Here is a 25,299-nt window from a genome sequence, read left to right as displayed (position 1 = left end):
GGTGATACAAGTGTTCGTATTTGGATTGTGACACAAGAATCGACCGTGTATCCCCCCCACCCCCACCCCCGGAACAGAAAACCATCATTTATGTATTAGCGGCTTCTTATTGTTATATACACATACACATACACAACATGTGACCTACAAAGATCCCACGCACAGGTCAGGCTTTGCGGCCTTCGCCTTTTCTCGTCACAGTGACACATTTTCAGGCGTGAACAACAAGCTAAAGAAACTGTGTCGTTGCCATGTTTGGTGATTTCCATCCTATAACATATGTAGCAACATACGATCGTGGTAAGGCAAAAAATCGGAGGCATGCGTGACGCAGAAGAGTGACACCAGTGGAGTTTTTACTCATGTAACGGAATTCGGTGTAATATTGCCTTCTTTCTGATGGCTTTATTGATTTCGATGTTTTCTCTGTTTTCTATAAGACAAACCAGACCTGCTGTAATTTCTAGCTTGCAACATGTAAATAACAGGTTTATATGATCTAAGTATTACTGCACTATAGAAATAGGAGCTTCTATTCCCTAATGTCATTGGTTCATAAAAAAATCTTGGTGTTTGGTGAATTTATGTGGTATAGGAGGATTAAATCCACTTTCGATTTAATACCTCAAGAGTGTAACAGCAGCTTTGATTATTTCCCTGAAACCTCCTGTCATGTTTAATCTTTTACTTACACTCTACTATTGTATTTCACTCTACAGTGTACATGAGGAAATTCCCAACATCAGGTAAACCTCCTATTGCCTGTAAAATGATATAATGTGTATTTTGAATGATGCTGATGATGATGTAAGAAAATGATGTTATTGTGATGCAGGACACCAAGTCTGTAGGGATTTTTTTCTACCTGAACACCCGTTTGTTTTAACTCTAACAAATGGCAGGGGTTGGTAAACATGATGTAAATTACTGACCTTGTTACCTTTCTGAGCTCCGAATGTGTGCCATAACGGTAGGATTGCCTCACAGTGACAGGTGATTGGCGAAAAATAAATACAAAATCTACCAGCCTACTTCCGGTTTTAGTTTCACCCCGGTTTTAGTTTAGTTTTTCTTGCACTCTTTCTGTGTTAGGTATAAGAGTACAGTACCGGTGAGAGGTTAGTCACATTGCATGCTGGGATTTCTCACGCTGCATTGGGATAGAGAATTCCCCCCCTTTCCATTTACCAAACACTCTTTCTCTCTCGTTTTCCTCCCACGCTACTGCGAACATGAACGCAGCTTCTCTTTCCCTCTTGTTGTGTCTATGAGGCTATATTTATGCACGTCCCTATTCCTCTGTTGCAATGTTACACTTCTTTTCTACTTCCACTGTAAAAAAGAGTATAGTTTCGATATGTGTTTGCATATGTGTGTGTGTTTGTGTGTGTGTGTGTGTGTGTGTGTGTGTGTGTGAGTGCAAGCTCTATTTCTGCTTCCTATTTCTGCCTTGTTTTCGTTCGACAGTTGTCATGCTGTCAAAACGGTGTCATCGGCTGCTTCCTGATTCAAGATGACGTCGTGTGGCTGTGTGAGGTTGGACGGGCAAAGGAGAGTGGTGTGGGTGTGGGGATCTGACAGAAGTGATAAAATTTTAAAACGAAAGCTTTAGAGTATCTGTTGGGGGGGACAAGTCAGAGCTAAGTGACTCGAATGTGGACTTTCCTTATTATTGCCTGTTGTTTTGCTCTGATGTCATTGGGGCATTTGTTCCTAACAATCATGTTATGCATATTAATGAGCAGTAGAGGTAATCTCACCACGAGGTAATGCTTCTTTTATGAGATTTATAATTATTAATAAAGGCCAAATGGGCCCAAGGAACACTAACTATACATACATATGCTATACATACACTTATATATGCATATGCTATACATACACTTAGATCCTGGAAATAAGAAAAGTAATAAACATGAATAGTAGTTGATAATTATAAAACTCCATCAGTTCCTCTTTTATGTTGAATTAAAATGCTTTTCAGATTGGCTGTCAGTTGAGGCAAATAAAATAAACACCAAGAAAGAGGCCGAACAAGGTGCCTAAATTATTTGTGTATTTTTCCTTAGAAAGTGTAAACACAAAATGACTGGCAACCAAAGGCTACCTTCAATTAATTTAGAAAGGCATTAACAGATTTGTAGTTATGATTATTGTTGATTGTACTAGAAATAAGTGAGAGAAATATACTGGAAAAAAGTCGAGGCAAAGAAAACAAACTCCAAAAAAAAAAGCAGATTAATAGGTGCCTAAAACATTTGTGCATTTTTTCTAAGCCAATTTTAACACACCTGAGATAATGACTGGCAACCTAAAACTACCTTCAACTAATTTTTAAAAACCTTATTATAACTATATTTACACTCAATTTAGAACGGTATGATGTGGCTTGAATTCATGCTCAGGGAATTGCGATCAATATTTCCATTTCGTGAAACATTTCAATTGGGATTTTTCCCAACATAACAAGGGTGTACACCTCATTCTCAGGCAGCTGATAAGTTGTTGTTTCCCCACCGCTCTCAAGCTCGACTGCGCTACCTTTTATCAATTTAGTTTCATCAGAAACTACCAGAGGTGTTCGTTACAACTCTCTAGGTATTCAGATATCCTGCGCTACAGTATATAAATAACACTGATCTTTCACTGGGCTCTGACGCAGAGGAAGTGATACAGCCACCGTGGACAGAAAGAGGAACCGCCCAGTCTTGATAAGATGAGATCAACAAATTGCAGGTCTTTTCCCTCAAATCACCACTTGTTCCCCGGTTAGCGCTGTGGAAGTGAGGGGACACATACGGCCAACGTGTGCATGGCAAAACACAAAATTGCGAAACAGGCTGAATAGAAACTGGGATGTGATGATGTGACATAAACAGTAAGAGGAAGAAGTTTGCACTCTCTAACTAACACTTTTTCAAATGTGTTATCTCACACATATGTAATGATTACATATACATGATTACTCCAAAATCAGCTCTGTTGGGGACGGAATGTACCTGATGCTCCAAAGTGGCCTCGATGGTGGACGGAATGTGTCCGATGCTTCAAAAGTGTGGATTATATCTGATTATCCAGATATCTTGGCACATACTGTAACAACTAGCCCCATCTTTATAGCCACCTTCAGGCAAGTTAACGTAGTCTCAAAAACGAGATATTCACATTCATGGCATTTAGCAGACAATGAATAAATCAACACTGGTTCGCTAGAATACAAACTTAATATACATCACACTAAAAGCCTGTTGACAGAAAATAAGGCATTCTTTTTTATATGCACAAAGACAAAACAAACAGGGAAACAAGTGCTAGTTTAAGTGTTTAACAAAAAGGTAAGTCTTCACCCATCACTTAATAATAGCCTTTAATTAGAGTATCTCAGGAATGATTTGTCCCATACTGTTCATCCATCTAATTCCACAGCAATACACCATCACTGATGCTGAATTTGCCTTGCAGCTGGAACAACTGTTATAGAAAACTCAACACCAACTTCTGACCAATCACATTCATTTTAAGATCACTTACCAGATCTGCCACTGGTGACTTTTTGCGGTTCTGTTTCTCCACCTCCACCTGCATCTTGGCCATGGGTTTAGCCATGGCCAAAGCAAGTTTGGCCTCAGCCTGCAATTTCTTTTGTCTGCTTAAGAAATCCATGTCCTCCAGAGACTCTGAGTCGTCTTCTGTGGTGTCCCGGTCGGAGTACGATGAACTCTGCTTGCTCTACAGGTGCAAGAAAAGAGACGTTTTATAAATGTAATGGATGATTGGATAGTGAGTTAGTTATTATACATGGACAGCCAGGAACTACGTGGGTTCATTCCTCTATACATCCATCCTCTAAATACAGAAATTAAAACAGTTTGAATGTTGCCTTAGGGCCTAGTCAAAAAAGAAAAACTGCTTATTCCATGTTTCACACAACTGAGAGGAAGTGTGAAGCGTGTATACGGAAATCAGATAAATTCGATAAATCATTGTTCATGCACTAGCAAATCCAAATCCCTGTCTGAATTCATCTTTATATTCATTACAAACGGACAAAACAGATAATATCCTACAGGAAATTACACATATTGCTTACACACATATTGTAACAGGGTTGAATCTCAATCAGTCTTTAACAGCTGTATTTCTGCTCCATTTTCACAACGGCAGCCACCAGATTTTTTAATTTTGTGGAAACAATCCTGATACAAAATACATTAAACTAGAACGCAAGCCCTATATACTCCTTCGCTATCCCTCTACATACAGTACACACATCTGAACAAGGCCCTTGGTTCCCACACCAGAAGCCAAAACCATCATCTAATTCATTCGCATCAAGATGACACATGCCGACAATGCCACATGACACATTGGTGCAAAATTATTTATGAGATCTGGAACATGAGAATCCTCAGAAGCCCATCTGAAAGACTGATGAAATGAGACAGGAAATGGGAAGAGACAAAAGGCCCTGAACATTTTTTTTTTACATCCAAATCCCTTTCTCATGCTTTAACTCTTTGAAGCTGTCAGAGAGCTTGTGGGACAGAGATCCCTTTCTAATAAAGACTACACTTGATAATCAAGTCATTTGTTTTGCCTTGTGAGTGTAATCATCCTTATCTATCTATCTATCTATCTATCTATCTATCTATCTATCTATCTATCTATCTATCTATCTATCTATCCATCCATCCATCCATCCATCCATCCATCCATCCATCCATCCATCCATCCATCCATCTATGTGTGTGTGTGTATATATATATACACACACACATAGATGGATGGATGGATGGATGGATGGATGGATGGATTATAGGATATATATACCTATAAAAACCTCCACTCTTCTGGGAAGATGTTCCACTACATTTTGAAGCGTGGTTGTGGAGAATTCAAGCACAGAGGTGTTAGTAAGAGCATTCACAAGAGCACTGGGGTGCAGTCAGAATTCCAATTTATCCCAAAGGTGTTCAATAGGGTTGAGGTCAGAGCTTTATTGCAGGCCACTCAAGATCTTGCACTCCACCATGTAAATCATATCTTCACGGAGCTAGCTTTCTGCAGGGGCATGCCTGTCATACTGGAACAGGTTTGGGTCTCCAGATTTGAGTGCAGGGAAACATTTTGGGAAAGAACCACATAGAGCTGGAAAAGTTAAACGTTCATATGGTGTGTCTATCTTATCACAATTGCATTGTCAAAATTGCTAATTAAAGATATCATTTCAGATTTGTTGGTCTTTTAAAAAAAAAAGAGGGGGCAAGAAATATTGCAATTTTCTCATTAGAGCATAAATGCTGTATAGTTATTTCAAAAATGGTGACACTCCTAAGACTGACCACAAACATTTTGCAACAAATTGTCATCCCTTAACGAACCTGTGCTTAACTTATTAAATGCCCCCTGACTCCTGAATGTCTGTTCTTATGACATAGCACAGACGTAAAAACCCCTTCATTAATATGCTTGAAAACACTTCTATGCTCTATTTACTATATGGACAAAAGTTTGTGGACACCTAACTATGAGATTTGTAGGCTCTTTTTGAACATTGCTTTCCACATTCAGTCCCCATTTGCTGTTATAATATTCTCCAGTCTTCTAGGAAGATGTTTTACAAAATTTTGGAGTGTGCTTGTGCAGATTAATTTAGCTACAATGGTGTAAGTAAAGTCAGGTACTGGTGTAATATAGGGAGGCATGAGTTGCATTCAGTGTTCCATTCATCCTAAAGGTGTTTAATAGGTTTGAGGTCAAAGCTCTATAACAGGCAACCCAAGATCTTCCACTCTAACTTATGAAAATCATAACTTCTTGGGGCTGGCTTTGTGAACACAAGGGTCTTTTCATGCTGGAGAAGTTTTGGGTCTCATTGTTCAAGTATATATATATATATATATATATATATAAAATTCGAGTGTGAGAGAAGACATTCTAACTGTTGAACTAAATGAACAGGATTTATGAACGAGCTCAGTGTTTTATTTAGTCTGAAATATTCGGGTATAAGCGGACTGACTGAATGACTGACTGACTGAATGAATGAATGAATGATTAACTGAATGCCTGTCTGACTGACTGAATGTCATATATATATATATATATATATATATATATATATATATATATATATATATATATATATATATATATAGGTAGCCAACACAACAATGACATACTATAAACATATCACCCAGCCGTTAATTAAAATAATTAAATAATAATTTACAGGATTCTGGGGAAAATCCAGAAACCGTTTTTTGTTTTTTTTGTTTTTCATAAAGTGAAATGTCACAAAGTGTAATGTGTGAATCTACGGTACAGTATGATTAGGTGAAGTACAAGTCCTCTTCTATCTACCACACAGTGCTATATACATTATGGTAAATGGCTGCTGGGAAGCTCTGCTTTTATAACCACATGACAGCAGGGAAAGATTTTTCACTCAGGCCTTTTCTGAATACCTTTTGACAGTGTGAATTATAACAGGTTAAGTTTATACTGGGCAGCTTAGTGATCTAGGCTATAGTGGCTCTGAGTCATAGTGTATGTGTGTGTGTATGTGTGTGTGTGTGTGTGTGTGTGTGTGTGTGTGTCTATACCATAGGGGACAGAGGTGTGTCGAGGCTGGTCTCTGTCTTGCTGTCATCTGCATCACTGTCTTTGTCACTCCCACTGTCATTAACAAAGCAGATCTGCAGGTTCATACCACTCTGTAGTCTGTAGGGTGGGGGGTGAATTGAGAGAGAGAGACACATACACACACACACACACAAACACACACACACACACACACACACACACACACACACACACACACACACACACACACACACAGACACAGACAAACCACTATTAGTTGAGTGGAATTTCTCCTAATCAGCTTTCCATGACTGTAATTAATCATGCCTTTTGTGACAATATGTGCAATATAATGGTTTCCGCTGTTTCACAATAATTTTTAATTTCCTGTTTTGGGAGGATGCATGGGTGTTTTTGTGGCTATTATCATGGAAAATGTTTTCGACGCTGAATATGACAGAGCAGTGAGCAATTTATTTATTACAGAAATCAGAAAAAGTGACCCAACCTCTTATAATAGGCCAGATGTTGTCCCTATAACGCTCACAAAGAAAAACCACAAAGGAGAATCAAAGCAAATGAGGAAAAAACCCTGCAATCTGTTCAGATTAGGACTTAATCTGTCTTTACGCACTCTGCTCCAGAATGAATTGACCAATTAGTAGATCAATAGATTATATCACTGGCAGTCCTGAAATAACACACCCTTCATCTCCACCAATCCTATACAAACAGATTGCAGCAATCCGTCTGGAGAAGATGGACACGGCAAAACGGAAACGGTAGTGTAAATGTTCAGATCGCTTGATTGGTTAAATATGGGAGGAATAAAGACATTTGGAAGTGTGATATTTTTTTTTTAACAGCATCAAACCAAACATGCATGAGAATCACATGATCTTATAATTATAGCAACAAGTTCAAGCATGGTTCGATTTCCTACTGTGAAACGGAGCAAGGAGATTTTATTTCAAGTTCAAACAACTTCAAAGACAACAGGAAAAGTCACAATAATGAGACGAATTAATGAATAATATGCAAATAATAATAATAATAACTACACTATACAAAAACTACGTTGTAGGACACCTGATCATAATATTCATATGTGCTTTTTGAACATCCTATTCCACATTTAGTCCACACTTATGCCATCATAATAACCTCCACTCCTCTGGGAAGTAAAGTCAGGTACTAATGTAGGTGAGGCGAGGAGGCCTGGGGTGCAGTTAGCATTCCAATTCTTCCCAAAGGTGTTCAATAGGGTTGAGGTCAGAGCTTTATAGCAGGCCACTTAAGATCTTTTACACCACCGTATCATCATGGAGCTCACAGTGACACATACAATGCTACAGCATCCAAAGGCACCCTATACAGTTGTATGTCTCCAACTTTGTGGTAACAATTAAGAGAAGAACCACATATGGCGGTAAAAATCAGGTGTCCTAATACTTTTGTCCAAACAGTGTTCAGTTTAAACAAATAAATCAGACTGAATATGTTGTGAAACTGAAAACATTTAATAGTCACGGTTATTTTGCATACCCGCATTGAAGTGAAACATCTGCATTTAAAATGATTTGGAAACCTCGTTTTGTTGGCATGGCAACAGTTCAGTTCGTTGTGTATAGTTTCATCTTCCAAACCGTGAGCCGTATGATCAACTTTATTGTAATTTGCTCTGTTTAAGCTCATTCTTATATATAACGTCATAGCAGAACATTATGACATTCTAAAGTTATGCATGGTGAGTGAATTACACTGAATCTCTTTATCATGGCACCAGTTAGTGGGTGGGATAAATTAGAGGTGTATTAAAAGTGAACATTTTCTCCTCAAAGTTGACGTGTTCGAAGCAGGAAAAATGGGCAAGCATAAGGATTTGAGCGAGTTTTGGTTATATTGTGATGTCTAGACGACTGGGTCAGAGCATCACCAACATTGCAGCTCTTGTGGGCTGTTCCCAGTCTGCAGTGGTCAGTATTTATCAAACGTGGTCCAACCGGAGACAGGGTCACGGGTGGGCAAGGATCATTGATGCACGAAGGGAGTGAAGGCTGGACCATGTGGTCCGATCCAACAGATGAGCTTCTTGTAGCTCTTCTTATTACTGTCCAACACAATATTAGGCAGGTGGTCATAATGTTATGCCTGTTCAGTGTTTATGCAATATAACTCTTTTAAAGTGCTTCTGTGTTTACTGTTAGCATCCGTGGTCATTTGATGCCACTCGCTGAACTCTGGGTTGAGGAGACCCTGTTTTCCCAAGCATGAATTCCGAGATGAAGGCGTTTTCTTTAGCTGCATTTAATCAAATGCATTTGATTATTCAAAAGTTTTGATACCTTCACACCCCAAATACCTATAATCCAGGATACCTTGATCTTCTGTGACAGGATTTTACCAGAAGGACAACTCAAGGACCCTGGGTTTAAGGTTAGATCTTGTCCACAGCTCTTTAGTTTGTTTCTTTATGGAAGGGTCTTTGAAGGACCCTACAACAGGGAAGGTCCAAAGGAGAACTACTTTATAAGATTCCAACTGTTAACCATTAGGAAACCAATGGTTATTAGAAACTATACTAACAGGAAATGTTGGTTATCGAAAAATTTCTGATTCGGTTTTGAAAAACCTGGATGATGGAATCATTTCTTTTTGCAGTGTTATTGCGTGAACTCATGGGTGCTTCTGCGTCTTTCCATATTTAGCCATTCTGATGATGACTGACAGGAATATGAAGGTGTGTGTGTGTGTGTGTGTGTGTGGTGATCAACATTTCATATGACTTGTCCAGATTCCTTCCAAGGAAGTGCACGCTGTCCCTCCACACATTTAGACAACCGAGGTGTGTGTGTGTGTGTGTGTGTGTGTGTGTGTGTGTGTGTGTGTGTGTGTGTGTGTCTCTGCAAGCTTCTTCTCTTTTGGGAAGCACGTCTATGCCGGGATCTACATTCACAAGGGGAAGTCCTCGTCTTCGTTCTTAGAGAGTGAACGCCGGACTCTGAAAGTAATTCCTGTTTTCGAATGCTTACACTCTCTCACAACCACACACACACACACACACGCACACACACACACACACACTACATTCTGAACATGATGTTTCAGAAGTACCCAGTGGAATAACTGGAAGTTTGTTTGAGGTCTCTTCCCTCATTTTCTCCTCCTCATGTGATGTTGCTAAGTAACAGCTGGAATAAAAGATGATTTAAGCTCTCGAGGAGAGAAAGCCAGAAAAAAAAAAACCCAGATAAGTGTGCATCATTTAATCTTCCTGCAGCCGAAGTCCCCAAAACAGACTTCACATCTACTTTGTGACTTACAGGAAATTTCGGGTTGCGATTTGAATGTAAAATCAAAAGGCTGCACACTAGAAAGTGATCTTCACTTGCATGACTCATTTGAATAATATTGCGGTGGAGCCACACATAAAAACAAAATCAGTGACAGTATTTTCATCAGTGTAGAATGGAATTTGTAAAAAAATTCATTTCGGATATTTGTCTCCTTAATTTAACACACACACACACACACACACACACACACACACACACACACACACACACACACACACACTCACCGTGAGGACAGGCTGGGCTTGCCACTCTTGCTGCAGCTGGTATAAATTCCAGGTCCATCGTCGAAGAAACTCCCCAGTGCCAGCTTCTGTCTGATGGACTCTCGCTCATTTTTTTGGGCCTGAGGAAAAACACAGAGCAGTGAATGTGAATACAGTGTCCTGAACAAGTGGTGTTTGTGCACACACAATTCATAGTGCCAAAAAAATGAAAGTCTAGACAGCGGATAGCAACTCGTGGACAGAATAAAAGGGAATACACGGAATAAAACAGGAAAAAAAGTGAATAAATCCAAACGGACAGCAGAGGGCGCAGTTGGAGAGACACTATATAAAGGTGCTTTATACTTGCACATGTACTTTCCGGAACAGTGAAATTCTTTTGTCGCATATCCACATATGAACCTGTGGTCAGCCATGATACAGAACCCTTGGTGCACAGAGGGTAAGGGCCTTGCTCAAGGGCCCCAAGAATGGCAGTTTGGCTTCACTGAGGCTTGACCCCTCGCCTTTTCGAGCAGTAACTCAGTAACTCATTTTAATTAAAATAAAGGATTTTTTTTTTTGCTTTTAGGTTGGGTTGGTTATTTAATAATCAACCAAATTTCTAATGGATTTCCAACTAAGGCTTTAGAGTAAACACACACAGACACACACACACATACACACACAGTGCCAGATGAGATAATTTCAATAGCTGTACAGTATATATTGATCTCGGCTATATAACAGTAGCAGAGATGATTATCTCTTTGTGTAATTGATCTAGCAGGAAGGAGAGTGTGAGAGAGAATGAGAGTGAAAGTGATAAAGGAGAAAGAAAAAAGTCAAAAAGAAAGGAGTGAGAAAGAGAAAGGGGTTTTATCATGACCCTTCATATGAAAGCAGATCTTCCCTGTTACCTTTTCTCCTGAGATTTCATATAATTTCTTAGAAATACTACTGTTTAAATGATATAATGGAGCCTGATCAAATCTGAAAAAATACGCTTTGGAGCCTGAAGAAAAAATTATCTTCATCCCCCTTTCCTTTACCAAACAGCAACAATTCTGACATCTGTGTGTCGGCATATACTGTAATATTTTCACATCTTGGACATGGTGTTTCAGAGCTGAGAAATTACCAAACCGTGCCTGGAAAATCTTGGAAAGTACATGCTTATGGATCCTTAAAAAACCAGACCATGAGGCACTTTGATGTGCTCTTCTACTTCAACTGTACAATATCATGACCTGATTATAGATCCTCTAACGGTTTCTTCCTCGTGTCATTCCAGGGGAGTTTTTTTCCTCACCACTGTCACATCTGGCTTGCTCATTAGGAATCTTATTCGACACCTGGATTTCTGTAAAGCTGCTTGTGACTGCTCAAAGTGCTACCCAAATAAAACTGAAGTGAATCATAGGTTCATGCTAGGCTAATCTGTGACAGAAAGCTTTAGCAGACTTAGCACGGTGTTTGTCGAGTAGCTCTTGGTGTGGAAGCACTTATTTATATCAACTGCTTTAATTTGTGGTCTGTCAAAGGAATCGGCTTGTCTGAACCAAAACCAGACTTCCCTGTGTTTAAAATATATAAATGTATAAATATACTATCAACATATAAGGCTTTCACATAGCAATACTTAATTCACCAACCAGTGCACACACCATATTGTTCAGCCTTAGACATTCTCCCTGCTAAAAACAATGAAAGTAATTGAGCTATAATGCTTGTTTAAACACTGTTGGAGTTTGTTTATTGGAAATGGAAGCACAAATTGTAGAATATTAGCATGTCAGATGCTGTTCGTTGGGAGTGACGACGATGGACAAGATTAGAAATGAGTTTTTTAGAGGGACAACCCATGTAGGGTGTTTTGGTGACAAGGTGAGGAAGGCGAGATTGAGATGGTTTGGACATGTGAAGAGGAGGGACATGAGTTATACTGGGAGAAGAATGCTGAGGATGGAGCCACCAGGAAGGAGGAAAAGAGGAAGGCCAAGGAGGAGGTTTATGGATGTGGTGAGGGAAGACATGCAGGTAGTTGGAGTGAAAGAGGCAGATGTAGATCACAGGGGGGTATGGAGACGGATGATCCGCTGTGGCGACCCCTAATGGGAGCAGCCGAAAGAAGAAGAAGAAGAAGAGTATAGTAGATGTCCATTTATGCCGGATGTCCTTTATGTCCATATATTTCACTACAAACCAGTGACAAATTACTGGCTTGTGCAGTATTAGGACAATAAATTGGTTTGAAATTATGATTTGTACATAAAGAATAAATCCCCATAATGCTTTCTTATGTCAGGAAAACATGCCTACATAAATATTGCTGTATAACAGCAGAATTATACGTCATTACAAAAAAAAAATCTCAGCTACTGTATATGCAGGACAATTTCCCTGCTTGCACAATGGAGCTGCTCATATTCACATGGTTGTATAATGTACACGTCAAATGTTTTGAAAGTGACAGCTCATGAGACGTGGGATAATTTAAAGGTCATATGTTACATATTGTCACTACTGCTGGTTACACACTTCTTACAGTTAAAACTTTTTCATACAGTTAATCATATCTGTGTTTACGTTCCAGTTTCTCCTTCGTATCTGCCACGTTTTGGGTTTATGGTTCATGCATTTTTTTATGTTACTTATTATAATTTGTAGCAATGCATCTTGGGATTTCATGCATGGTTACAAAAAAAAGCATGGTTACAGCTTTGTAAATAATGCAGGAATATTTTAGATGTTTTTGTAAATTTAACCCTTAGAGTTGAGTGGATTGGTTTGTTGGCTGTGTCGTGGTCACTGCCTGTTTTTGTTCAACACGTTAAAAATTGTCTTCTGTCTTCACCTGATCACACACAAGCAAATACAGCTGGACAAAAAGAGACTTGTGAGGTTTTTTATTTCACCAGCAGGGTGCAGTGTTTAGCTTTGTATCTTACACGGCTGTACTGAACATTTTTTTAATCAAGTCAAGAGGCTTTTATTGCCATTTTTACTATACACAGTGGTACACAGTACACAGGAAAAACGAGACAATGTTCCTCCAGAACCCTGGTGCTACACTAAACAACATAGAGCTACAACACACAACATAAAGCTACATGAAGTGCATCAAGTGACCAAACAGTGCAGACGATAAACAGTACAGACAGACAACACAAGACAGTGTGGGACAATACACATAACACAAGATAGCACCGACCAGTAAACCTACTGTATACTCTGAATATACAGTAGTGTGCAAAGAGTGGTGTTATGAAGCTGTCACTAGTGTTGCTCTTATGCCACAGCACTTTTTCAACAATTACAATGAATTAAATAACAAGTTATTTCATGTTTTTTTCTTTTTAAAGTTGCCATGTTACTGAGAAACTAGAAAACTCAAAGTCCTCGATCCTGACTGGTGCAATAAGCTGACACTGGAGACTCGAATGAACTATATTTTTACACAAATCCCCACCATATCGATCAATACCCCCTCTTTTAAATCAGTGCCATGTGCAAAACTGAAATGTCTGTGTAAGTTTAAATGATGAAGTATTCAGACTCTTTCAGGCCCTCGGATGCCTCCCATTTCTCTTGATCGTTTCCTTACTGAAATGCTTCTAAACTTTTATTAGAGTCTACCTCTAGAAAAGTTTATTGATTGGACATAATTTGTAAACAGCTGACGGTGTCATTTTTCTCACCAGCTTAATGTTTTTATGCTGAGGGCTCTAATGGTTTTGCCCTGACATGTGCTCTTTCTTTCTCTCTTTCTGTGTGTGTGTGTGTGTGTGTGTGTGTGTGTGTGTGTGTGTGTGTGTGTGTGTGAACAAACAACAAATGTAAAAGTGTCAGTGACACAGCTGCCATGCAGTAAAATCAGCACTGAGAATGCTTTTAACAACTGTCCTTCCTTACCCATTAACACTTTTATATTTGTGTGTATATGTGTCTGTGTGTGTGTGTGTGTGTGTGTGTGTGTGTGTGTGTGTGTGTGTGTGTGTGTGCATGTGTTTTTGCTATTCTAGCACTCTCATTTTGCATTGTGCTTTGATCTTTATTCACTAAGACTTTTATAAACCTTTCATTTCTTTCAGTTGAAAATGCGATATCACTTACAACAGTGTGATATAAGGGAGCGGAGTTGCACCCCCTTGTTTCATTCAAGCATTATGATAAAAGATTATGATAGGGTTCGTCGCCTATCCAGCAGTAGTCTGAGATTCCCAGAAACGCTTCACATTTCCTATTAATTGTATAGTCTTTGCACAATCAGGAGATTCAGCTTTGCATAATTATACTGTTTTGATGATCCTGATGCAAATCCTGCACATAAGAGGATTTAGTTGGAAACCGGCTTCAGATGATTTCACTTCACACGGAATCATTTGGAGAGCTTTAGTTTTATCGGCGTGTTCAGAGCGTTCTCTCGGTCTAATTCCTTATAGTACATGGCCAAACTGCGTGTTAACTTCTAGTCGATTTGAGAATCGTGATTCAGTAAACGATCGAGACATTTCCCTGTCCATTCCCCTGCCCGTCCCCTCTCTTTTGTCAGTGTTGTCACATCCGTTTTTTAAGAGGAGCACCCACTCACTCAGAACAATGAAGGCCTTTGAGTGTAAGGGTGAGCTGTGTGTTTCGACTGCTGCCATCGGAGATCTCACGGCCTCATTCTCATTCTCTCTCTCTCTCTCTCTCTCTCTCTTTTTCTCTTCTCACTCACACACAAGGGAGAAGCTTGTTCATCTCAAGACTACTGGGTAACATTATGGTGTGTATCTGTGTGCGAGACGGCAAGCAGCACAATGCAGTTCAACAATTTGATGCGATGGAAAAAATATGATGTTTTGCAATTCGATAAGGTGCAGATAGTTCTTTTATTTCTTTGGTTCAGACAGACAGAAAATCATAAATTTACTTTAATGCCTTCTGACTTCTAAGTTCAGTTCTATCTCTAGGAAGTTACAGCTCTACCTCTGCCATGTTAATCTATATTTAATGTGACTCTCTGGACACGCCTCGGTCTCTGTAATGTTGCGATACGTCATATTCTTATATATATATATATATATATATATATAAGAAACTGCTTAGCAATTAGAAATCGATCTACAAATCAAATATTGTCCACAAATTGTTGGTCACTTTCTAGATAATAAAAGTACGGTACATCTAATAATTGTATATAAACAAATCGTTTTTTACCAATATGTTAAAAATGATGCTTTGCGATACAAATGTAAATTGTTAAATTGTTACTTGTGAATCGATAAATCTTGCAATGTCAATCTCTACTATCCCTCTCTCTTTCTCTCGTTTTCACCATGTATATCTGTAAAAGAGTGTATTTTGTAACACTACACCCGGGGCCAGATTTCGTGCATACTCACAAAGTAGAGCTGTTGGTTTATCTGTGTTCTGTTTAAACAGAGAATTGGTGCTGTTTGACTCATCGTAAAGCCCTGCCCCTGGTAACTGTTACTATGTTCGACAAGCTTTCAGGCAGCTAAAGACTTTTCAGACGAGCTTACACACTCTTGGTGTTGGAATGTATATACACACACACACACACACACACACACACACTTATAATCCGGATCCCTCTCCCCTCCTTCATCATCTCTAGCTTTCCTGATAAAGCTGGAACCTTTGAACTCTTTGGAAGTGATAGTTAGTTGCTGCTGCCGGTGTGTCTTGTGTTTTTTTTTCATGTGTCTCTGCTGAGGAAGTGTGTGTATGTGTGTGTGAGACAGTGTGTGTACATGTGGTCAAGAGTGAGATTAGAGCATGTCTGTACTCGACTTGTGTATAAAGATCTTTAAAAAAAAAGTGTAAGAGTGTGTGTGTGTGTGTGTGTGTGTGTGTGTTTGTGTGTGTGACTTATAAAGCCTTGTTTTATTTGTAATGCTACTCATTCTGCCTTCCTGTCTCACAGTGATTATAATATCAGCTGTGCAGACACACACACACACACACACACACACACACACACACACACACTCTCTCTCTCTCTCTCTCTCTAAATTGCTATGTAAATAACCAAAAATAACCATAGTAATGTACTAATATAGTAATGCTAATAATACTGAGGGCTCGTGTATGCCTACAAATCAACACCCACCCACCCACCCACCCACCCACACACACACACACACACACACACACACACACACACACACACACACACACACACAGACCACTAAACAATACAATGTTTTCCAGCTGTGTGAGAGAGAGGAAACGTTTACTCATGGTAGGGAAAGACTCATGGCAGAACGTCATGAACCCTGAGCCGGCTGTGTTCCAAATCCTGACGTGTAAAAACCTGAGCGGCAAAACTGTCCTATAAAACATGAACGTTGTTTGCAGCTCGTATTAACGTATCGACTCGACCACAATGCAGTGGGACGACTGATAACATCAAGGATTTCAATATTTATATATAATCAAGAGTATACAGTATATTATAAATCCTCATGAAGTGATCTGGCCTGAGCCTTTCTGGATGATATATGCATGAACCTCTAGTTTTCTACCACCATTTCATTCAATGCAACATGACACATAACTTTATCATGCTGTAGAATTCAAGAACCTCACACACTCCTACTCAAACTTTTTATCACTCTGTCATGTATTAATGACTGTCTCAGATTTAATTTCCTCTCTTAGAGTTTCCCTGTACCCCAAAATCAAGATGAAAAAATACTGAAACACACACACACACACACACACACACACACACACACACACACACACAGGATTATTTTCCATTACCTCTTTGTATCCATCCATAATATAGAGATCTGAAGCTTTGCAGGTGACATCATCAATTCCAATAAAGTCCATGTTGCCTCTCTCTCTCTCTCTCTCTCTCTCTCTCTCTCTCTCTCTCCTTTTCTTACACAGTTCAATATCAGTACGGCTCCATTAATCCTAGCTATAAACTCAGGCTGAAGTCTAACATGAGGAGCTCCATGACACCTTGTGCTCCTGTACACTACAGTACATACATTCTCAGTGAGAGAAAAGAGAGAGAGAGAGAGAGAGAGAGAGACAGACAGACAGACAGACAGACAGACACACAGATAGAGGTGCCTATTTGCAAACAATCTGTGATGGACAGCTGTCCTCGCATTAGGGTGTGAAAATAAAAGAAAAAAAACTCACACATGCAAATAACCTCTCTACCCCTCTCTCTCCTTTCTATCGCTCTCTCTCCTTGTCTCTGTCTTTCCTTTTTTCTCCCGGTCAGTCTCTTTCAATCTGTCTACCTTTTTTGTCTAAACTTTCCTCTCTTACATTCTCCTTATATAGGCATTTCTGTACAGATGAGCTGTACACATCCCTGCACGGCCAATGCCCCTTATTTAAACCTGAGCATGTGTGTGTGTGTGTGTGTGTGTGTGTGTGTGTGTGCATACACTGGTTTGTGTATATTGTGTGTGTGTGTTAAATTAACCTCAGCAAGAGCAAACGAGTGTCAGGTCCAGACTGAAGAACACTTGCATTATGCATTGTGTCACCAAACGGCCTGCTGTAGTGTTAAAGTGTGTATCCTAGGTTTAAGGCCTGTGTGTCTATTGTGTGTGTGAGAGAGAGAGTGTGTGTGTAAGCAAGTTTTTCATGCAAATAATTTTAAAGGATGGCATCACCGATTCCAGAATCTGTCATCCTACTGTATATCAATTGTAGAAAGTAACACTTAGTAGATGTATGCATGTGTGTGTATGTGTGTCTGCGTGTTTGTGTGTCTATGTGTGTGGATAGATAGACAAGTGTATGGATAAAAATGCACCTGGATGCCTAAACCCTCAAAACCGGCAGATGTTAAATAGACACACACTTCAAAACACACACAAAGACACACCTGGGATGACTAACGTGACCTTTCTGATGAAAATCGAACAAAGAGCTCATTATTGAAGCTTGCTGTGTGCGTGACTGGACACATACACTGACCTGACCTTGAAGAGGGAAGGGCTTATACCACCACACAGACTGTGATATTATCAGAACAAAAGCCGAAAACCAAAGGTCGTTTACGTGCACGTAGTATATATTTAGCTTTGTTTGTGGCAATGTGATTCTGATGCAAGTGTATTCCAATATGGTACATATTCCTAGTTCATTTGCCTTTCATTTATATGATGAATATGAATACAGCTTTCATTTGCAATTGCTTATTAAAACATTAATAAAATATTGTACAATGGTTACAGTACATTGTAATGTCACAGTGTTTGTATGCAACATTTAGATATAGAATGAAACAAAAGCTGTGTATTAGAATTAAACAAAATTCAGTATGACTAATTAATCAGTAATGCTTCATTATCAGCCAAGCTTTTATCCAGGGTTGCCAGGTCATGGCAGCATTTCCATCCCCAGCTCAATCTCACATACAGCATCTTTGGAAAAAGGTAAAGAATATTTTTGCGCCTGAAATTTATCCAAGTAATAATTTTTTTTTTTTTTATTATGACCACAGGCATATACATTATTGGGACACCGGCTTTTTCAGTTATATTTGTTTTTTTGCCAAACACAACTTGCAGGAACGGAGACCTAATTCTCTTCCAGCATGACAATGCTCCTGTGCACAAAGCCAGTTCTATAAAAAATATGGTTTACATGGGATGGAATGGAAGATCTTAAGTGGCCTGCTAAAGAGCTCAGTCCTCAATCCAAACAAATACAGGTCGACGCAATCGATTCATTGGTTTTGCCGATTAGTCGGAAACGATAGGTGATTGCTGGAACTTTAGGCTATTAACAAAAATCTATCAACGGTAGTTTTTCCGGGTTGCGTTATACAGTGCAAGAGCGGCCTCTAGAGGCGAATCACTAATGTTTATTTTAACTGTCTTTTTATTTTATTTATTTTATTTGTTTATGGATGTAACTGTTTTTATTTACTAGGAGTGTTTTTGTTTCAGGTTGAATGCATGTCTTTTATTTTTCTTAGTGTTTATTATTATGCTTAATATATTAAAATTTATTTAATGTAGCACATTTTCTTTTTATTTTTGTAATAAAATTCAGTACTATTTTACATGGAGAGTTGTTTAATCGGTTGATTAATGGGTTATTGGCAACTACGGTACAACCTAGCTATGAGTATCCGTAAAATCCACTATCGGATGAATTGGAATGCTGACTGCACCACAGGCTTCCTCACCCTACCTCACCTATCAGTACCTGACTTTACTAAGGACCTTGTGGTTGAATAAGCAAAATCTCCACAAGCACCCTCAATAATCAATTGTATCATTACACTCCTAACACTTACTTTATACTGAATAAATATGAATTAAAGATGCTAAAAATAGGACTTCCAAACCCCTCCCCCACACAGCCACAAACACACACTCCATGCTTCTTTCATGTTGAGAATTAGCGCTCTGTGCTTGAAACATGAAACAGCATGAGATCTTTTTGAAGTGTGTTTATATGTTCTTTGCATAAACACACACACACGCTTCCAAAACCAGTTTCTGTGTGATGTTTTTTATGATAATAAATGTAGATAGAAGGTGTGGATGTGTGTGAGCCGACTATCTGTTTCATATACATTTTTAGCGTTTCTTTCTGTCTCTCAAACACACACACACACACACACACACACACACACACACACACACACACACACACACAAAACGTGGTTGAGGGTTATAACTAATACTCAATAATTTACTGCTGCATTTAATATAATATAATGGAAGGACGATATAATAGAAGACATTATAGTTGTGTGTACCTGGATTTTGTGGGGTTTGTGTAGCTGACAGGTAAAGGAAGAGTCAAAATCATCCCGCACCTGCCCTGTTGAACTCATGGCCCCAAACATGTGTGTGTGTGACAATCCGTTATCGAAGTGTGTGCAATTTTAGAACATTATATGCAAATACATGGTCTGTACAGTACCATTGTTTTTGGTGCGAGTGTGTGATTTGACTTGAATTGTGCTTTTTAGCAGCACACTCTCTCGCTTCACTTTTTTTTTAGCCTCAATCCTAAAAAAGCTAAAAAACAAAACAAAAAAACAGAAATCTCAGTGGGATGAGGAAAAGGCAGGAACAGTTTGCATGTAGTTGCCCATATACTTATTTTACCCACTGAATTATTACAATGACATCATACATTAACATCTCAATCACTCACTTGTAACTTGTATAAGCATGTGAGACCGTCATGTCAGGACCCTCACTACACCCAGGCACACCACCCCGTCCAGGGATTGGCTAGAGAGCTATTTTGCATACGCCCGAGTTCTCATTTGCATACAACACATCTGGTCCTGCGTATACTGCATATTCAATTCATTTACATATTTATATATTATGAATGGCATGTAATACAGTATCGGTGTGGCTTTTCCACACACAAACACACACACACACACACACACACACACACACACACACACACACACACATACACGCATGGTGAGACTTCATGGGCGAGATCTGCCTCCTCCCCCTTCCTCTATAATTCAGGCTGACTTCATAGTGCAACCTTTATGAGTCACACTGCGATCAAGGTACGATCGTTACCGGAACACACACACACACACACACACACACACACAAGAGGGCCAATAGACAAATTGTTCTCGCATCTACGCTCTACATCAGACAAAATTGAGACAGATACTTACAAATGGACACCACACATACACACACACACACACACACACACACACACACACACACACACACACACACACACACACACCCACAAACACCCATACACACACAGAGTGATGTATTACTTATTATATTTCTGAAGAACTTCCACTGACATGTTTATACCACGGTATATAACGCTCCACCTGCACATCAGCTAAAAAGACGATAGAAATCGTCAGTATTTTGAACATTTTCCCCATAAAAGCCGCATTTTATCTACAGCCTAACCTCGCAGTGCTAAGACTGTTTGTATTCCTATTGTCGTGGGGACGAGATGACACACACGGGCACTCGCAAAAGGTTTCAATGATGTGTTTTTTATGTTTCAACTGAAGAGAGGCGATTTCAGCTGCCATGGCAACACTAGTAAAAAAAAAAAAAAAACCTGCAGTCCGTTTCTCCACGGTGAGGTTTTTCTTACTCCAAACTAATTGGGTAGCGCACACCCAGCGGGACGTCACCCACAACACACAGACACACACTCGTAGCATATTCAGTGTGTCCTCACGGGAGTGACGGATTTCCAAACTAGACAGCAGACCATTAATCAGCGTCAAAGAGTTGTGTGTCAAAGATTTGCGTGAATGTTAAGCGAACTGGAGAAACTAAACGATGGTGATGATGATAATGATGATGATTAAGGTTCGATGCACATAGTGTGTTTTTTTTCCAAACACACACGTATGTACCACACCCTGCACCGTCAGAATCGATCGAAGCACTTTCAAGTCTCCTCTGTTTCTCTGCCTCCCTAACACCATCACTCCCTCCTTTCACCCAGAGGTTGTTGCTTATGCTCGAGGGGGTGACAGCTGAAATATAGTCCTTCAGATCCACACACACACACACACACACACACACACACACACACACACACACACACACACACACACACACAGTCCCACAGCTGGAGATGCAGGAGGAGATTATCCGCCACTACATTTGGGTAAATAATTTAGGCCAAGAGGATAATTATTATTTTGCGTCGTGTGACTCAGAGGGAGGGAAAAAGGGAGGGAGAGCGATAGAGAGAGAGATACAAGTAAAGAGAGGCAGAGAAAGAGATATAGAAAAAGAGGGGGCTATTATAAAAGATCAGTTTCTGACAGCAGCAGAATGTTTTCAGGATGACTCCCCTGTTACCGGCCCCACCTCAGTGAAGCGAGAGATTGTCTGTGTGTGTGTGTGTGTGTGTGTGTGTGTGTGTGTGTGTGTGTGTGTGTGTGTGTGGGGTGACAGGAGCAGACCGGCACCAGTCGCAGTCGCTCGACCACAAACAGTGTACTTCGTGCTGCTGGTTGCCTGGATACGGGTCTAATCGAGCGGTCCCAAGAGAGCAAAAGACATCGCTCTTCCTCTCTCGCTGTATCTCTCTCTAGCTATCTCTTTAATTCACTGTCCACCCTATCCCACACCCCGTCTCTCTTCGTATTTCTGTAATAAAACCCTCCTTTTATCCTTCTATCCCTTAAAAAAAAAAAAAAAAAAAAAAAAGGCTCTCTCCATGTCTGTCTTATCGACACCGAACATAAAATACTACCGGTGTTGTAGGCGGGACCTTCGTCTCATCGGAAGATATAACGTATAATAGCGTTCTGTCTCGCTGTTTTGGTAAATGGATGGTTTTTTTTATTCGAATGACCCTGAAACCCTGAAGTAATTTTTTTGGATTTGTCATGCAATGCAAACATTCGCGTGTAAATTCTTGCCATGTATAAAGTCGAAAATCGGTACAATGTTCATTCTACCAAAAACGATATTATATAATAAAGAAATTAAACATAATTTTTTTTATATGCAAAGAATCAGAGACGTATTAGAGGCTCAGGGGGAGCGGTGCCCTTTTGTTGCCATGACAACAACTGTAATTATTTATGAGACTATCATAAAAAAGAGTGTGGGGGGGGATTTATTGTAGAAACGAACGAATGAAGTGGTCCCAAAACAGTAAATAAGTAGTATAATCTCTGTCTTTTTCTTTTATAATATCGTACTTCTCAGGATATCTGAACGACTAGAACAGAAGACATGACGTGTATTTGTGTAGCTTCCCTTTCATTTTTCTCTCATTCTTCTAGAGTTTGGGGTTTTTTTCATCTCCTCTCCCCCTATCTCATCTCCCATCTCTGCCTGTCTCTTCATCCTGTCGTTGTTCCTGCTTCGTCTAAACACTCGTTTATTCCATCGCTGTCCTGCGACACTGTGCTGGTATACTGCGTAATCAAGATCATATTACACGATATCTGACCGTGTCCAGGGATTACAGTAAGACAGGAGTAAATGAAACATCCCTGACGTGGGTGTGGGATAAAACGTAGGGTGAGCAGTGTATTTGGAGCACAGCCACTGTAAAAGACTGACTAATGTTGCTGCAAAAAAATGCAAAAGATATATACAGGAATATCCGGAACGAGGGAGAAAAATGGGGACATTAGAAGACAATATTCCAAAGACATGAAAAATATCTTGCTTTCTCAAATAACATTTCAGATCATCCACTATAAGGTCAAATGTTTGTGGACGCCCACCAGAAGATTCATATAAAACGCTTGGAAAGATTTATAAATAGATTGATTTATTTCTTCTTTTTCGTTCGGCTTCTCCCATTAGGGGTCGCACAGTGGATCATCCGTCTCCATACCGCCCTGTCCTCTAAATCTGCCTCTTTTAACCCAACTACCTGCATGTCTTCCCTCACCACATCCATAAACTGCCTTCTTCGCCTTCCTCTTTTCCTTCTTCCTGGCAACTTTATCCTCAGCATTCTCCTACCGATATACCCCATGTCCCTCCTCTGCACATGTCCAAACTATCTCAATTTCTCCTCCCTCACCTTGTCTCCAAACCGTCCTACATGCGCTGTCCCTCTAATAAACTCATTTCTAATCCTGTCCATCCTCGTCATTCCCAACGAAAACCTTAACATCTTCAGCTCTGCTACCTCCAGCTCCACCTCCTGTCTTTTACTCAATGCCACTGTCTCTACAACATCTCAGGGCTCACCACAGTCCCATAAACTTTCCCTTTCACTCTTGCAGATACCCTTCTCAAAATAGATTGATTTATTTATTAGTAATAAATACACTGGTTGGACAAACGTTTTCGTGTGTGCTTTTTTGAACATTCCATTCAACATGCCTTCATTTGCTGTTAGAATTTCCTTTACTCTTCTGGGAAGATGTTCCACTAGATTTTGAATTGTGCTTGTGGAGATTTGTGCTCATTCAGACACAAGGGTGTTAGTAAAGTCAGATACTGATGTAGGTGAGGTGAGGAGGCCTGTGGTGCAGTCAGAGTTCCAATTCATTCCAAAGGTGTTCAGTAGGGTTGAGGTCAGAGATCTATAGCAGGCCACTCAAGATCTTAGACTCTAACCCATGTAAAGCATATCTTCATAAAGCTCCAGCTTTGTGCACAGGGGCACTGCCATGCTGAAACAGGTTTGGGTCTCTTAGTTGAAATGAAGGTAACATTAATACAATTGTCTACAATTACTTATACAATTGTCTGTCTTCAACTTTTTGGCAATGGTTTAGAGAAGAACCATATATGGTTGAAAATGTCAGATGTCCCAATACTTTTCTCAATATAGTTTAGCATAGCTGTACTACATGCTATTGGGGCAATAGAAATGATAGTCCAGGGTTGTAATGGCCGAAAAAAAGACTTTATAAAGAAGAAATAATGCATGGAAAAGGTCAGAAATCACAGTCTGTAGATGATATTTTATACCTTTTCTAACACTATCATCTTCCTATCAAACTGGTGACTTGGGTTTTCCGAGTATAAATTAAAATCTTGTCCATATTATTATTAGTATTTAATAAAAAAGAATGACATCAAAATGGGACCAGGACCTTCACCATTAAGAAAAAGTTTGTGTATATATATATATATATATATATATATATATATATATATATATATATATATATATATATATTCTACACAGACTACATTTTCTGCATTAAAGAATAAGAACATGTGGATGACATGTTTTGGCACTATTTAAACAGGGAAACTGAAACCAGATAAAGAGACAGAGACAGAGAGAGAGAGAGAGAGAGAGAGAGAGAGAGAGAGAGAGAGAGAGAGGGAATGACACTGTTACTGTTAGTTAAATAGCACCTGTTTTGTCATTGAATAAAGTGGGACACTTCTGGTGCTGTTCAAAGATGCCATTTCTCGCCCACACACACCAATCTGTGCTGTGTACTCAAATGAAAAGTACACTCATTACTCACACTCACACACACACACACACACACACACACACACACACACCCCTTATGGCAGTCAAGTACATCATTACATCACGAAAGAACATACAATCATATGACTAAAGCATTGACAGTATATACAACACACACACACACACACACACACACACACACACACACACACACACACACACAAACGCAGAGCCTTATTCCTTAGCAACCAAGCCCACCAAACAAATGCACA

The 25,299-nt window shown here is 39.5% G+C and overlaps 1 protein-coding gene across 2 annotated transcripts in view; it reads right to left on the bottom strand.

Moving 5' to 3' along the window:
• schip1 (schwannomin interacting protein 1) overlaps positions 1-25,299 on the bottom strand; it is a 344,140-nt gene that overhangs the window by 4,990 nt on the left and 313,851 nt on the right. The window contains exons 14-16 of one of the 2 annotated variants that reach the window (XR_006928793.1): positions 10,166-10,284; positions 6,606-6,723; positions 3,532-3,729 (exon numbers count right to left, since the gene is read on the bottom strand). Coding sequence is in view for 1 of the 2 variants with exons in the window: in XM_046876056.1 (XP_046732012.1) it covers positions 3,528-3,729; positions 6,606-6,723; positions 10,166-10,284 (439 nt within the window). In the remaining variant the exon portion in view is untranslated. Of the gene's footprint in view, positions 1-3,527; positions 3,730-6,605; positions 6,724-10,165; positions 10,285-25,299 lie in introns of both variants that reach the window. The other variant, XM_046876056.1, reaches the window with a different exon arrangement.

This window comes from Silurus meridionalis, chromosome 20, assembly GCF_014805685.1.
Source record: "Silurus meridionalis isolate SWU-2019-XX chromosome 20, ASM1480568v1, whole genome shotgun sequence".
NCBI classification, from domain to species: domain Eukaryota; kingdom Metazoa; phylum Chordata; class Actinopteri; order Siluriformes; family Siluridae; genus Silurus; species Silurus meridionalis.
Note: the sequence above shows the minus strand (reverse complement) of the source record. Positions and strands in the feature narration are given on the sequence as shown.